General features: G+C 44.0%; 1 protein-coding gene across 11 annotated transcripts in view; it reads right to left on the reverse strand.

Moving 5' to 3' along the window:
- The window catches only part of WNK1 (WNK lysine deficient protein kinase 1), a 171,004-nt gene that overhangs the window by 91,287 nt on the left and 63,275 nt on the right, over positions 1–16,442 (reverse strand). For all 11 annotated transcript variants that reach the window (XM_073320462.1, XM_073320396.1, XM_073320378.1 and 8 more), the window contains exons 3-4: positions 9,218–9,438; positions 7,098–7,255 (exon numbers count right to left, since the gene is read on the reverse strand). In XM_073320462.1, the coding sequence (XP_073176563.1) occupies positions 7,098–7,255; positions 9,218–9,438 (379 nt within the window). The remainder of the gene's footprint in view (positions 1–7,097; positions 7,256–9,217; positions 9,439–16,442) is intronic.

A 16,442-nucleotide genomic window follows, 5' to 3' on the forward strand; every position in this document is an offset into this window, starting at 1 on the left:
TTAGTGTCTTAGGTACTTCTGCTCCTGCTTCTTCCACCCTTAATTCTTACTGCCTATATAGCACAATGCAACAACAGAAGTTAATTTCATCCCAGTCTTTCTTTCCATCTCTAATTTAAAGTGATTAAATGAATTTTAGTTTGCATTAAGCTGACTTTTTCTTGGTCAAGAACAAAAGCGCCAAGTGCCATCCAAGTTGTTTCACTTGTGTCTCTCTCTCTACCAAAGCAGCTCAGTAATGACACACAGCATTCCTATTCCAGTTCCAGACCTTCCCAAACAGAAATTGGGAATGGTGTCATCTGTACAGAATTGTGTGAAAGCTGTATGTCATGGCAGAGTGTCCACTAGAGACGAGGATGGGACCAAACTAATTTCACTTTTCAAAAAGTGCCCAAATGTAACGCACGCTAACACGGATTTCTCCACCCCTCAACCAACCTCGCCCCGAGAGGGCATTCCTCCACAACATTGCAAAAAAACTCAACCTAAGTCTCCACAGCAACAGCAGCTGGTGCACAGCCCATGCCTTAGTGGGAACAGAATAATTTCTAGAATTTCTTCAGAAGGATATACACGCACTTACCTAGATCTTGGAGGATAGCTCGTCTTCCTCAATTATTCAGCACAGTTAACTATAGCACAATCTACTTTAAAGGAACTGTGACTCTGCACCCCATATTCTTCACAGTGATATTGTGATATAATTATGACATCATAATGTATTTTATGCAAGACAAGTCATGTGAGATGTCATTGGAAAGATTATGATTTGCTGAATATGATTATTCTGTTTGTATGCATGTACCATTTTTGTATCTGAAGTTATGAATATTGACTATATATCTATTTCAAATTTAGTTACACAGGTTACACGAGACAAGATGTTTTCAGTCTAGATAGTGAGTGGGGAAGGGCCTACTCAGGGCAATGAGTCATTAGGAAAAAAACAATAGGCCTTAAGAGAAGCTTATCTCCCACCTGGGGAACCTTCCTGAGAACACTACAGATGGCCTCCAAGTAATGGCTGCTATGACTCTTCAAAGACCTGTGATGTGACTGCATGTCTCTAGACTCCATCTTGGGATGTCCGTGTTTTTCCACAGACTGGTCTGGGAACTAAGCTTTGAAACAAAGGGTTCCTACCATATGCAAAAGCTATAATGCGGGGAGTGACATCTGGTGTTCTTCACTCCCCACCCAAGAGGGCTCTTGGAAACATCTGAGGAAAAAAGACTGAACTGGGGGAAGTGCTGGACCCAGGCTAAAGGGATTTTTAGCCTGTGAAAGAAACACCTGGGATTCCAAGCTGTAAAGTGCAGCTTGCCCCTAAAGAATCTACAGCCTGCTTGTATCATCTCTTCGGGTGAGAATCTGCTATTCATACCCTATTTAGGATATTAAGTTTAGTTTGCATTTTTTGTTTATTTGCTAAGTAATCTGCTTTGATCTGCTTGCTATCACTTATAGTCACTTAAAATCTATCTTTTGTAGTTAATAAACTTGTTTTTGCTTTATCTAAAATCAGTGTGGGAATCATAACTCAGGGGCAAAAGGCTGTTGATATTCCTCTCCACATTGAGGGAGGAGGCAAATTTTATGAGCTTATACTGTACAGTCCCCTATGCAGCGCAAGACAGTATAATTTTGGGATTATACTCCAGAGGGGTTGCATGCCTCGGAGCTGGGTATAGCTTTCCCATGAAGGGGCTGGTCATAGAGCTTGCTTGTAACTGCAGTTGGGTGTCCCCCTACCTGTATGTATGCTGGTGAAAGTGCAGGCTGGATGGCTCCGTGGCTTGTCACGGCAGTACAGTGTGAGCGGGAGCCCAGGCTGGTGGGCCAGGGGCTCAGTGGTACCCCAGTTCCAGGCTGCACCTTGCAGGGGAACCCATCACAGGAACTTCTGTATGTTCTCAGCCAGGACTTTTTAGGGCTTGGAAGAAATAGTTTTGAGGGTGAAATGAATGTCACGTTAGCAACTAGCTTTAGGCCCACAAGAGGCAGACATGTGTCCAGTTTGTTTTCCTCAAATACTATATGAAAAAACTTTGAGGAAAAGCAAAAGCAAAGAAGGTTAGCAGTAGTTCAGTAGTTTAGTGATATTCTGGCACAACATCTTGACTATCAAACTTCCTTAGAGACCATCCCTGTCAGAAACTGGGTTCAGTTAAATCAATCTTGCATATAGTATAGGAGATAAATGAGAGGCAAGCAAAGGCCCAAAATAGTGATTGAGAGCGGATATGGAGATTTAGCTCCAGGGATGCCACATCTGGGAGGCAAAAAAACCCTAAACAAAAACAGGAGAACCACACTGCTGAAATAATTTCTTGTTTAAAGTTCATAAAGGGTCTACCCAGGTCTGATACATTTCAACGTGTGAAATTCTTTCATTACATGACAACTGCGGGTCTGGCAAAGCAGATGGTCTTTAAAAATTAAACATAGCCACTAGTTCAGAAGTCTGGCATAGAAGAATTACTGACAGAGCAGCTACACAAGCAGAGCATGTGTTTTCTTCTTGGCATTCTTAGATACTCCTTTAGGAGTGAGATCTAATTAAACCAAGGAGAAGCAAAACCAGAAAGATATGCTGGAAGAGCAAACTAAGCATGCTTGCTGTCCACTCAGTAGCACACGGTAACTGAGAAACTAACAGTAGCCTGGGTACAACTTGGGCTGGTGTTCAAGTTTTCATCTAATACTCTCGCTTGTCCAAGCGGGTTACAGACAAAACCCCATATGAAGTGATTTTGTCCACTGGGTCAGAGGTATATTCTCACTTACCAGCTAATTTGCTTTCGGTGCTTGGTTTGGCTCTTCCTCCTCACTTGCTCTGACATGTTGAGCAATTAAGGATTTGCCCATCTTGAGGGCTCCCCCCCTCCACTTTTCCAGAGTGATGCTTGCCAATTGCCCGCTCTATCTCCTTAACAATGCTTGAACTTGGAAAGCCTGGTAGGATGAGAGTCCATGGCTCTGTTTCAACTGAGCCACAGAAAGCAGGTTACCCAGCAAACGAGAACATGCCTTGCTGTAGATCAGTCCGACAGCATACACATACTAGATTCTGGAAAGCACTATCTAACTGAAAACCCAGAGTAGGGAAGGAGAACAAAAGATTCCAGGCTCAACTTTAAGAGGGAGCTTGAGAGCAAAGGAGCAGGGGAAGGAGGAATAGAAACCTCCAAACCCTTCAGCTGCTCCCCATGAAGAAAGCTTCTCGGGGAAGCCCTGCTCTAAATATCCTGCAAGCAAGGGCTGGGTCCACAACCACCTGCATAATTTGTGCATGGAGAGAGTGAGAGCACAGGGAACACCAGGTTACAGCTCTACAAAGCTTGTTTATTGCCATCTCCCCTCTCCAGCCCAGATGATGGTGGGGGGAGGGATAGCTCAGTGGTTTGAGCATTGGCCTGCTAAACCCAGGGTTGTGAGTTCAATCCTTGAGGGGGCCATTTAGGGATCTGGGGCAAACATTGGAGACTGGTCCTGCTTTGAGCAGGGGGTTGGATTAGATGACCTCCTGAGGTCCCTTCCAACTCTGATATTCTATGATTCATGGCTCTGGCAGACTGAGCTTTAATTGATACTGGCCAGCGAAATTCTGAGGGTTTGTAGGCCTTCTAGAGTCTGCATCTGATTAAACTAAATTATCCATGATTAAGTCTACATTTGTCAGACATCACAGAATCTGTGACTTCCAGAGACCTCCCGTGACGTTTTCTGCTTCAGCCCCTGGGACTGCAGGACTGGAGTTGGCAGCCAGCGGGGCCCTGACAGGGTTCCAGCAACAAGCAACAGCCTCCTCAGGTGGCCTTCCTCAGGGTTGCAGGGACTGGGGAGAGAGAACCACGCAGCTCCCAGCTACCATGGTGGCAGGGGAAACCATGGACCTGCAGCAGCAAGTCAGACAGATCATGGCTTCTGTGAATTTTTTGTTTATTGCCCGTGACCTGTCGGTGACTTTTACTAAAAATAACCATGACAAAAGCTTAGCCTTATCCATAATGAATCTGGCTGCCTGAGGTCTTTCTTTGAACCCTGAAAAAGAGAAAGGAAATGACTGTCCATTCCCCTGAATATTTCTGATCTAAGTACAGAGGAGGTCTGCTCTTGAAATCCAGTGGGTAGCAGCAGGCTTTTCCCTTCATGTTCTAGATTGGGACCAAAACTCCCAAGGAAATATCGTGGTTAGCTGAAATGGGGACAGGCTTTCCTGTAAAAGCTAGGACAGATGCACAGAAGCACCCTGTCATTACAGAAGATTAAAGATGGAGGAAGACCGGAAAGAGCAGAGAGCTCTCCCATGCTCCTGGTTGAGTTGATTGCTATTCAAAAACTACCTTGTGGATAAAAGAACCACAAATCAGAGATGAGGTTCAAAGGGAGGTTCACAAAATTGAGGAAAACCTCTTCCAACTAATTAGAGGCAATATAGAGCTAGCTAGAGGGCAAAGTTATGCCACTCAAAGTATAACTAGCATAAGAGGTCCCCTACTGATAAGGCCTTAAAAAGTTTAGCACAAAGACTTAAATCCTAAAAGAGCTAAGAGCTGGCTATTGACCGAAAATTTCGGTAGGATACTCAAGATAGGCCAGAATCCCAACTTAGGCAGGAAATCCTCACACAAGTTTAAAAAAAAAAACCCTCCAATATAAAGCAACAGAGGCATTTTTCATGGGTACAGCATCGTTTGGGCCACCCAAATGCAAATCCCAAACTCCTGCAGCAGTGTTCTGTTATGAACCAGGTAGAGACCTAGGGCACCTGGTTTGGCTATGGAAAATCTTGATGTAAGGGGGGAGAAACTCTTAGGTATTGGGTGAGCATTAGCAGGTCTGCCTACCAACTCCACCTTCACCAGGTAATTAGGATTAAAGAAATTTCCATCTTAGGTAGACATACCCATGCCAGCTCGATCGGAGCTAGCAAAAACAGAAGCCTCAAACTGCAGTGCAGATATACCCTTAGAGCATTAATGTAAGTGACAGAGGAGGAATGTGAAGCCCAGTGGAAATTCCAAGGAATAGTAAATGCATCCCATGTCAGTGCTGCAGTGTCTGGGACTGCAGCGTTTGGGTATCCACTGATAAGAGAGTACTTGGTATTGAATTTCTTGGTGGTTCGGTCTACAACAGGAATTCCGCATTTTCGGGGATTTGCTGCAGTACTTGTTTTGGTAATCACTCTTGGAAATGTCTTAGATAAACATAAGCAGTCTGCTGTACAGTTAGTGTCAGAAAACATGTAGGGCCTTACTGACTATTGCCTCCACCCAAGAGAGCAAAAAGGTCAGGGCTCCCTTAGCAAGACAGTACAAAAAAGAAACCCAGGTGGTTCATAACCACAACTACAGCCACAGTTTTGCATTTAACACATACGTTCCCTATATTAGCCCGTACACTTTGAGGGTGTTTATGTGCAGCCATCTCCCTTAGGAAGCAGGTCATCCTGCACTGAGCAGGTCATCCAGGAGATCTTCTCACCCACAGGCTCACATCCAAGGCATTGTGTATTCTGGCTAGGACCTAAGGGAATGCAGTAAAGGTACTTTTTCCCCCCTCCCCACTTTACTACAAGACCAAGCAAATCAAACAACTCTGGTATCTCCTGCATTGCTTAATTGGCACAGTCTTGTGAGTGTCTCCAAATAAACCAATCCTTCAAAAAAGGACACCAAACCCTCTTGGCGGGGGGAGGAGAAGGAGGGAGGGTTACTGCTATATGACATACATTAACACTTGCTGGCCACATGACAGGCCAGATGGAAAAAAGACAAATTGGAAGTGCCCTCATAAATCTTAGGTACTTCAGGTGAGAAGGAGCAATTGAAATGATATAGATCAAAAAGATACTGCACATTATTTCCTAGTCAATTTTGTCTTCTCACTATCCACCTGTTAAGATTGTGAGGCATTAGGAACATGGACTGTATTGGTGTTCCATCCAAAGCTAAGCACTTCATTCACAAATCGTCACCCCTAAAGCCATTCCACAAGGTTAACAAGAAAACATATGGAAACTTCTTGGGTTCCCACCAGTAGATAATGAAATCATCTGTTGGCAAACAAGGTTCTCTACTTCCAACTGGAAGTTAATTTTTTTTCAAAAATCAGTCAAGAAACAGACCGACAAGTTATAGATGCCAGAAATTCCAATTCTGAGGGTTACTATCACCACCTCATTCTTCTTTTTCTGAATATTTAGCTCTGAAGACTGATTACTTATCCAGCATGCTGCAAGACAGCAGTATCATCATCCTCATTAGGAGACCTTCAACTATTTCACAACATTATATTTAAAAAAAGCCACCACTGACAGATTTAATTGGAGGTCCTATCATTCCCAACTACTCAAAATTACACTCTTGATTTGGTGCCAAGCCAGGTGGCTCAGACTATTCAAATATCACCATCTGAATGTCTAGGGAAAACAAAAACCTCCCTAGCTTGGTCCAGTGACTTTTTACAAGCACTCCATTCGGCATCTTTTTTTCACTTCATTCTGTGAGCTACTTACCTGCTGATAATGTAAAAGATTTCCAGTGGGTAACTATGAAAAGTGGCTGAACAGCAAAGTAGCCAAAGGCAATTTAGGATGCAGTAAAGTATTAACTTACAATGACTCAAAAATAAACATATGAGGATCTGCATTGGCAGTCAGTTAATCCAGAGTTTCCTAGATTTGTGACCCAAGTTTGTTTATTCCATAGACTGAAGTTTCAAACTACTCTTCCAAGGCAAGCACAAAATTGTAATGGGTCAGAAAATATCCTGTGATATTGGAGTGAGTTTTACTTTGATATAGTGCCTTGTTATGTAGTTTTACCTGAATGTAGGATATCAACAGACTGTGTATTAAAGATCTGATTCTAATAACATATTAAGTCCTGTAAGTGATTTTCCTTTGAGCACTGTTCACACACTTCTAGCATTTCCGTAGGTTGGGCTAAGCAAAGTAACTTCTACATTTTCACCTAAAGATGTGTCAGCTTGCCTTTTTTACTTCTTGCACAGTATGAAGCTATCCAGCTTCCTTTGTTAGCAGTAGCACCAGCTCTCGAATCAGCAGGGAGGTATGGGAGACTTACGCTGGTCACTCGACGGTAGATCTGCGCAGCATTTTGGCACTCAGAATAAGGATATTCAGACGTGGCCATCTCAAGCATACACATCCCAAAAGCATATACATCAACGGATTCATCGTATTTCTCCTCATACATCTCGGGTGCCATGAACTCTGGGGTACCTTAAATTAAAAGAACGATTCAGACTCTAAATGTCTCAAAGCGAGCAGAGGCTGCTGGCGTTACTCACCGCAGGAGGAAGTGGATGGGCAGACCTGTAAGAGAAGACAAAGTGGAGGCAAAAAGAAGAGGGAGGAAACCCTTAGTCACTCTGTTGCATCAATGTACCCCACGGGTGTCCCACTGCAAGGCCTTTGTAAGAAATGAGATGAAAGGGTCCATATTTTGACTGCTTTCCACATATGTTACTCAACATAAGGGCAGAAATGGGAAACTTTGGCTACAATAAAAATTGGATCAGGAGATGAAGATCAAATTGAAGACATATGGAGAAAAAAAGTAAAAGACTAGCAAGACTGCAAACCAAATACTAGGTAAAGTTAGACACTTACCTTTCCTCCCTGTAAGAAAGGAGGCAATGAGGCTTGTTTCCACATACCTATCCGCCCTCTGCTGCAAAAAAGTAGTACTGGTAAGAGCCCACAGCTAGTCTCTGACCTGTAACACTCCATTTACTTTTTGAAGTGGAACTGTTCAGAAAAGGCCTTGCAATGAAAAACCCAGTCACTACAGACATAGAGCTTCATAAGGAATGAATAAAAGTAATTTTCTGCAAAGGCCACTCACCAGAGCCCTTTTCTTCACATACTTACCTTCTCACCTGCAGTATATTTTATAGGCCTACTGCAGATACAGGCAATAGTGAGGAACATCCTACAGGCAAAAAAATACTTAGAAATACAGAGAGATTGAGTTACAGGCACAGAGCGTGAGATTCAACAAGTCCCAGTGTAAATAGTTTGCAGAAGATGCACTGCCCCCTAACCCTCAATCACAGCACACTCTCCACAAGTGAAGAGATAGCACTGTATGATCAGGGCTCCTCCAAGTCAGAGATGCAAGAATTTAAGCAGTGAATTATTTCCTGCAAACTAACCAGATTTAAGACTGTTTGAAGATCAGTCAACCTAGCTTCCCTAATCCTTCCCCAAAACCCATAATCCGGAAGTCAATTATATCCAATTAGCCATAGGCTAACAATTGTTAGCAAGAACACAAAGTGATATGATTGAAGCTCTAAGCAGAAAACTAACATGGTATGGGCATGTTTTGTAAGGAAATTTTATATATTGCCATTGTATATTTTTCCACTTCTATCAATGTTTAAATACTACCCTGGTCAGGAAGCAGGAAACATTTTAATAGTGACAGCATGCAAAACATCTGCAAACTTATGTCAACAGTGTATTCAGGAGAACAGGTATAGGACCATTCAGCAATATAAGTTTGCTGTATTTTAATAAACTATATTGACACTAAATCAGTGTTAGCAGCACATTGAAAAGGACCACCTTGCTCCCTTGTTAGTCTGAATATAATGCAGACTATAAGAACAAAAGTTGATAAAACCAATTTTCCTGGATAATCCAATGGTGTCAGTTTCAAACTAGCTCAAACTAAAATAGGGTACTCTACAATGTTAGATTGACAACCTAGCAGATTTGGGTATGTGGCTAGATGCTAAAATAGGTATCAAGATATATTATTGATAGAAAGGGAGAGGTATGTCACCAAAACTACTTTGTGTGCACCCATCAAACAAACTGGCAATAAATACAATTTCAGATTTAAATCAGTTTAATACCCCATAATCCAGCTACAGTGGTTTTATCAACAGTGTTCAACTAAGCCCTGGGGGGCAACATAATAAGCCTATATTCCCAAAATGCTTCCACAGATTGTAACCAAATACTAGGAGCACAGATACCAAAACCCTGCAACAAAAGATATTTAATCAGTACAGCAGAATGAGCCCCACAACTCAGAAGCAAAACCAGTATCACTTTTCTGAGCTCAGATCAGGTACTTTAAGAAGAGTACTTGAGTGAAATTTCTGCTGGGAGGGTCAAGTTTCCAAGTAAGTAGACTGGGTCTACCAGCCTCCAAAAACAATATAGGCTTACCTATCACACTCTTGGCAAAGGAAGCTCGTTTCAGGGTTGCCAGACCCAGGTCTCCTATCTTGACTGATCCAGTGGGGCCAGTGATGAAAATGTTGTCACATTTTAGGTCCCGGTGGATAATGGGAGGAGTGCGTGTGTGCAGAAACTGCAAGCCCTTCAATATCTGACGGCACCAACTTCTTAGTACTTTGATTTTCATCACTTTAAACCTTTTCAAATACCTGAGAAAAAGAACAGAGTAAAAAAGGGAACATATATTTCAGGTTCATTTGCTATGTTTTCACCATTAATTCTATTAACATATAAAAACAACTAATGTACAGAACTGAATCTAGTAATCTAGAGAGTATACTACAATTTATACGTGGCCTACTTATTACATTGAATGGTCCACTTTCAGTGTACTGAATGCTCTGGAACAGTACCGTTCCATGACAGAGTGTCAGCGCTCCCTATTGGCTGCAGAGCTATAAGCTATGGAAGCAGCAAGCAGGTTTTTGGAGATAGGCAGGACAGGAATGGTGACTCTCTGGCTCTGCAGATCCACTGATCATTCCCCTCCTTGGCAAGGGTGGACAGCAACAGCTGTGACTCAAATAGATTTCATGCTGTCTTTTAGACAGCTACATTAGTTTGGTCCTGCTGACAGGCAGGACTGCAGTTCTTTAAAACTTTCAGAAGAGGAAAGACACTAGTTAGATTTCAAGAATTCATAAATAGCTAGTTCTGTCCTCTACCAAATCTCAGCTTTGCCTTCTACTTTAAGTCTGCCTACACGCCCCAATGTGACCAGAGTCTTTAAGCAAGTTGCCAAGCTAACCTCCATATAAAGTACATATTTTTAGTGAGCCTAAGAGCTGGCTTAGCCTATCTAGTTACTTTACATTTTGCTGTTTAAATTTGTTTACTACCCAGGAGGTAACTGCTGAATGTTCTGATGGATAAAATGGAACTCCAATTCTATAGTTGTAAAAATTGCTGATTTGACACAATATGACTTCAAATGCAGATAGCTGAAGGTTTCACTTTTTTTTATTCAGGTTCTAAAACCCTTTATTTCCAATTATTCCTTATTAAAATTGATATCTTCCATGCTGCACCACTGGCTCAGCAAAGCTATTCTCCCCCGCCCCCTGCCCACCATTCATTTTTCCTCTAATGTAGTGTTTAAGTAGCTAGTTCTGACCACTATCTTATATAAATATGCCTTTTCCTGGACACAGCAGAGGAAAAGAACACTGGAGAATGTCAAATTCTGAATGAATAGAAGTTTTGTTGGGCAGTGAGTGACAGCTATTAAGTCACCACAGCAACCACTCAGCTATTGAAATATTAATCCAAGCAACTCAGCCAGGGACCTAGGGTACAGTTCAAACTTGCCTCAACTTGACTAATCAAGTTAGCTGCTCTCAAAGGTCTCTCAAGAGATGTAGGAAAGGATTTGATCACTTAAAACCCAACTGAAAACACCATCTGGACTCATTACAGAACACTGGAAAGATGGAGGGACCTTTTAGTCCCAAGGATGCACTCTACTGAGTGGACAGTACAAATTCAACAAATCCAAACCACCTTTCAGAGAAGACATGGCACAGTCTCAAGTTTCTTGACACTCTATTGCTGGTCTCTGACATGGGTTTCAAAAAGGTCTAAATACAAGAGTCAGGCCAGAGATGGAACTTTTGTTTCCAGGCTTGTTAACAGGCTTCATCTGTGTCCACTTCTATACAGGTTTTTATACCAACCTCATCACCATTGTCTCTGAACACCAACAAGTAGTGCATTAAGTAATATGACTAACATCTGTCATGCATGGGTTGGTGTTCTCATCTTCTCCCTAGGAGGAGAATTGTGTATGCAGTGTAAGGTTTTCTTAGTTTTAAAAACGTACACGTGGCTGTGTGTTTAGAGAAAGAAAGGTTGAAGAAATGTGCTTTGCACATGCAGAGGAAGGTGGTGACATTTGTGATGGTTCCTAGTTTATTCCAGTCTTGGACCAATCCTTGAGAAAGCTGTCTCCTGCACCACTCCAAGACAGTTGTCCTAATTCCTAAGACCAGCACCGAGGTCAGTACTATGTGATGCTACAAGACTGGGATTATCATGTTTACCCCAGACCACCAATGTGAGTGCTGGTTTCTGTGTATACACTTCATTAGAAGAACTGGTCTTGATTAAATCATTTGGACCAGTGCTTGCATAAGCTCAGACATTAATTCCCATTACTACAATTCCTCTGGTTCAAAGAAAGTCCTTGAAATCAAGCTCCTAGTGATAATCCTGCTGTAAAACAGCTCTGTAAAAGCAATCAGGAGCCACATCCAGAGGGAAATCAGAGCACAATTTAATGAGAGAACAAGGGCAGAAAGAAAGCAAGTCCAGGAAGAAAGAATGAAAGAGGCTCTGGTTCATATCAGCTACCACTCATGATTTTGGCCAAAATACTTTTTGCTACTGACACAGTCATTCATCTCTTTAATGCCTGTTCCAAGGGTCAAATGGTAGTTGCACTCTAGTTCAGCTTTTGGGATCTCCAATTACATTCTTGATTCTCAAATATGCTGGTCTATTGCCAGCTCCTCACTCCTAAAGGAACTGGGCTCATATCATCCTGCATCCCTGCAAGATTGATGTAAGGTTTCCAAAAACACTGTCATAAGTTACCAATCACGTCACTTTTAAACCTCACACAGACAACATTTTAAAAGGAAAAAGAAAACGTTACTCTAGTCCATTTCTAATGGAGACAATGCATCTTAAAACATTAGTTACCAGGCAAATACCTGCTATCCTAACAGTAATTACATTGTTTCGGACATCAGCAGCAAATCCGAACAAATGGAAAGTCAGATTTGCAAACTGTGCATTGTTAAGTATTCGTTTAAAAGACTACCTGCAAGGGGGGGGGGGGAAATGGTCTTAATCCCTTTATGGTGTATGAAGGACCTGAAAAGGTTATTTTCTCCTCACTGCTTGATTTTTATACTAGAAAGTCAGATAGTCTAGCCTGGAAAAATGACGACTGTAGAAACTAGAGAACTATCACCACAAGAGATGAATGAAAGCTGAACAACTGAAAGGAGAAGGGATTTTAGTCAGACTGTTTAGAACTTGGTTTGTTTTTGTTGGCACTATCATTCCTGGAAAACGGTCATATTTGTAAAAACTGGGCATCCTCTCCTTCAACTAAAGTGTGAGTCTGCTACACTGAGACTCCCTCAACAAGGCCAAAATGGACATTCCCAATATTTTGAAAGTAAAACCCAAGCAGAAAAAGCCACACAACTGTATTAGACCTTTTCACAGAATACTGCACCCCATATTCTTCAGTGATATTATAATATAATTATGACAATCAATGTATTTTATGCAAGATAAATCATGTGAGGTATCATTGAAAAGGTTATGATTTACTGAATATGATTATCCTATTTGTATCATGGAACTTTTTGAATCTGAAGTTCGGAGTATTAGGCATATTTTGTTTAGTTGCTAGGTAAGCTCCTTTGATCTGTTTACTATCCCTTATAATCACCTAAAAATCTATTTTTTGTAGTTAATAAACTTGTTTTTGCTTTGTCTAAAACCAGTGTGTGGGAGTCGTAACTCGGGGCAGAAAGCTGTTGTGTATTCCTCTTCACATTGAGGAAGGGGGAAAATTTAATGAGCTTACACTGTATAGTTCCCTGTGCAGCGCAAGACCGTATAATTTTGGGTTTACACTCCAAAGGGGATGCGTTCCTGAGTAGCTGGGAAGTTCCCTAGCTGGAGTCTTCCCATGCAGGGAAGATCACAGCGTCTGCATGTAACTGCAGCTGGGTGTGTCCCTACTTGTATGTGGTCTGGGCAGCTTGTCACAGCAGTACAATGTAAAGGGAGCCCAGGCTGGTGGGTCAGGGGGGCTCAGTGATACCCCAGTTCCAGGTGGCACCCTGGGGGGAACCCGTCACAGTCATTTTTTATTTTTAACAGTTAAATTTTGTTTAAAGAGAACCAGCAGGAAGTCTCGTCTTTGACATAAAAGTGCAATCCTTCCTCTGAGCTACGTGAGCCCCATTCAGTTAACGGAGAAAGAGAACACCATTTCTAAACATAGTTTTGAAAACTGAATATCTTTGTCTTATAAATGGCTCAGCCAACTCAACACTGCATCTCTCTTTTAAAAAAACAGCAATGAACATTTCATTGGCTTTAAGAAGCAGTTCTTAGATGAACATTAGTTTTTAAAAAGCCACATTAAGTATCCTGACCTGTTAGATAATTTAAATTAAACCTAAAATAGTTTTAAACCTGAATTATATTTATGCTCTTTACACTTCTCTAATCTTTCACAATGAAAATAGACCAGATAATTTAGTTTTGTTTGCAGCCCATTTGAATGCATGTGAACACTGCAGGTCTTATTTAATAAACTACTTATTTAGAATTTATTTAGTAAAACTATTTCTTTAGAATGTTATAGGCTTGCTTTACAAAACAAAACTAACAGACAAATTTGACCGTCCCTTTCAAATTCTGCCAAAGATATGGAAATATGTTTTATTTTAGTTACAGACAACCCTGACGTTCATTAGGACTTGGACAGGCAGATTCCTTAGCAGGATTAGGGCCTAAAAAGTAACATGAAATTAAAGCCATAAGAGTCTACAAACACAGTTATTCTCTTGCTGTATTAGAAACTTTAAGGAAAAAAAAATCAAAATAGGTTGTGATGACCGCTTCCCAATCCCTCTCAAAAAAGCCAGAGTACAGCCCTACAATAAAGCAGACTTTCCCACATTCAGATAAAGGAAATGAGCAGAAGGCTATGAAGTCCACTAGGCAACTTGCTATAGCAATTTAATGTGGAAGACACTCAGACACTACCGTCATGGGTAGCAGCATAAAGTTGTGAGACTGGTAAGTCTCCCTCATGGCTAGGGACCTACCAATTTCATGACTGTGAAAAACATGTCAAGGACTGCAAATAAGCCCTTCCCATCAAATCTGATCTTCCCGAAATCAGCCGGCCTGGGGAGGCACAGGACTTGTCCTTCCCCTGCACAGCTGTTATCGGAGGAAGACCAGACCCACCTCCACAGGCAGTGCAGAAGTGAGGATGTACCACCCTCACTTCTGCGTTGCAGCAGCCCCAGAGCTGGACTCCGGGCTTCCACCCTCTGTGGCTCTTGCTGTGGGTCAGGTCGCCGGGTGGGGGGCTTCTGCCCCCCGCAGCTCCTGCAAGTGCTCAGGGCACTGGGCTCAGGACACCCAGGCTGAGGCCTGCTGCAGCCCCAGGCTACTGCTTCTCCCACACACCCCTGCAGCTCCTGCCAGGGCTACAGACCTGCCAGGGCTCAGGGCTGCCACCCCCAGCAGCTCCAGCCCCCACAGCTCCTGCCCAGCTCAGGGCCGTCTCCACCACCAAGGCTTGGGATGCCCAAACTTCAGGGTTGCTGCCACCACCGCCCGCCCCGTCACAGCTCCTGCCCAGGCTCAGGGCGCTGGAGATCCGGGGCTTCCACTCCCTCCCCACATGCCTTGTGCCCAGGCTCCAGCTGGGACTCAGGGCTTCCACACCTGCAGCTCCTGCCCAAGCTCAGGGACCTGTGCTGTGAGCTGCCATGCCCCACAGCTCCACCCCATCCCCCCTCCACCGCTCCTGCCCAGATTTGGGGTTGCTGCCACCCCCATGGCGCCAGCTGGGACTTGAGGTGCTCAGGCTGAGGGCTGCTACCCCACCACGGTTTCTGCCCGGCTCCAGGCTTCTGCCCCTCCTGCTGGCTCCTGCCAGAGCTTGGGGTTTCAGCCCCCATGGCTCCACTCAGAGCACCTGAGCTTCGGGCTTCAGCCCCTGCAGCTCTTGCTGGGGTTTGGAGCTTCCACCCCATGGCTCCTGCCAGGGCTGGGCACCCATTTTTCAAATTGTCTGGGGCCCCTGGGCACAGGCCCCATGTGTTAATCCACCACTAGCCCTGACTAGCAATTAGGATCCCTGGTTAGGGTGCTCCCAGCAGCAATGGGGAGATCAGGCCTACCTCCACCTCCGGGAGCCTCTTCCAGCTCCAGGAAACTTCGCAGCGGCTGCTTTCACAACTGGGCTCTGAAGCATGAATTTGGTAAGGCCCTACTCATGGAGTTTAGCTAAATGACAGTCCAAACCAAAAGGGTCATCAGGATTACCCCCCGGCCCTCCGGCCGCAGGAGCCCTGAGCCTCCCTCCCCAGCCCAGAGGAGCTCTGGGCTGGCCGAAGCCCCGAGCCCCTTCAACCCCCACACCTGACCAGAAGAGCCCCAGGCCAGCTGCAGCCCAGTGCCCCCCCAAGCAGAGGAGCCCCGGCACAACTGGCCAAAGCAGAGGAGCCCCAGCATGACTGGCCAAAGCCCTGAGCCGAGTCTCCCCTGCCCGGAGGAGCCCTAGCCGAGCTGGCTGAAGCCCTGAGCTGAGCTGAGCCAAGCCTCCCATGCCTGGAGGAGCCTGGGGCTGGCTGCAGCGGTGCCTCCCCTCCCCAGACCCAACCTGCCCACTAGCCAGGGGAAAAGCATCTGCATAAGATGTTTTTGATATGCCCCATGCAGGTTTCAAGGCTGCTGAGGAGGCGGTATGTGCCTCCTCAGCCGCTCCAGAACCTGCATAGGGCATAATAAAGCAAAAACTTCACCACCAAACCCCACAACCAGGGGTCCAGTGGCCACAGCAGCACCAGGAGAGGCAGCGCCTCCCCTGGCTTATTGTACCTGCCACCCATGAATTGAGGTAAGCCAGGACTGAGTTATCTTCCCATTAGGCAATGCGGAAGCTCAGTCCATTTAAGTTTCCAAATCTGATCCAGTAAAATGATGATTAAGATGTTTCACCTAAAAGTTTTCTATTCCTTCTGTCCAGAGAGTCAACTATGTGAATGAACTTTTAGAGGAAAGCAGTTACACAGCCTGGGGCACATGGTGCGGTGGCAGATAGGCTCCCACTTCAGGAACTAGTGTGCTTGTCCTGTTGTACTGTCCTGGGCTCAGACTCATCTGATCCCCAGTGGGAACAGAAGGTTAATGGGAAGACTCATGGGCTGGAGAGATTCTGGGGCAGAAAACTGTTGTCAAACCCGAACAAATGATGAAAGGATGTGTAACCACCCAGAAGGGAGATCTGGTTTCAAAAACGTGTAAGATACAAAATAGAGAGGCAGAAATATTGGCATCACTAGCAATCAGCATAGCCTACCAACTAGGATGTGTGTAACCTGGAACA

Source organism: Lepidochelys kempii, chromosome 1, assembly GCF_965140265.1.
Source record: "Lepidochelys kempii isolate rLepKem1 chromosome 1, rLepKem1.hap2, whole genome shotgun sequence".
In the NCBI taxonomy this organism is placed as follows: Eukaryota; Metazoa; Chordata; order Testudines; family Cheloniidae; genus Lepidochelys; species Lepidochelys kempii.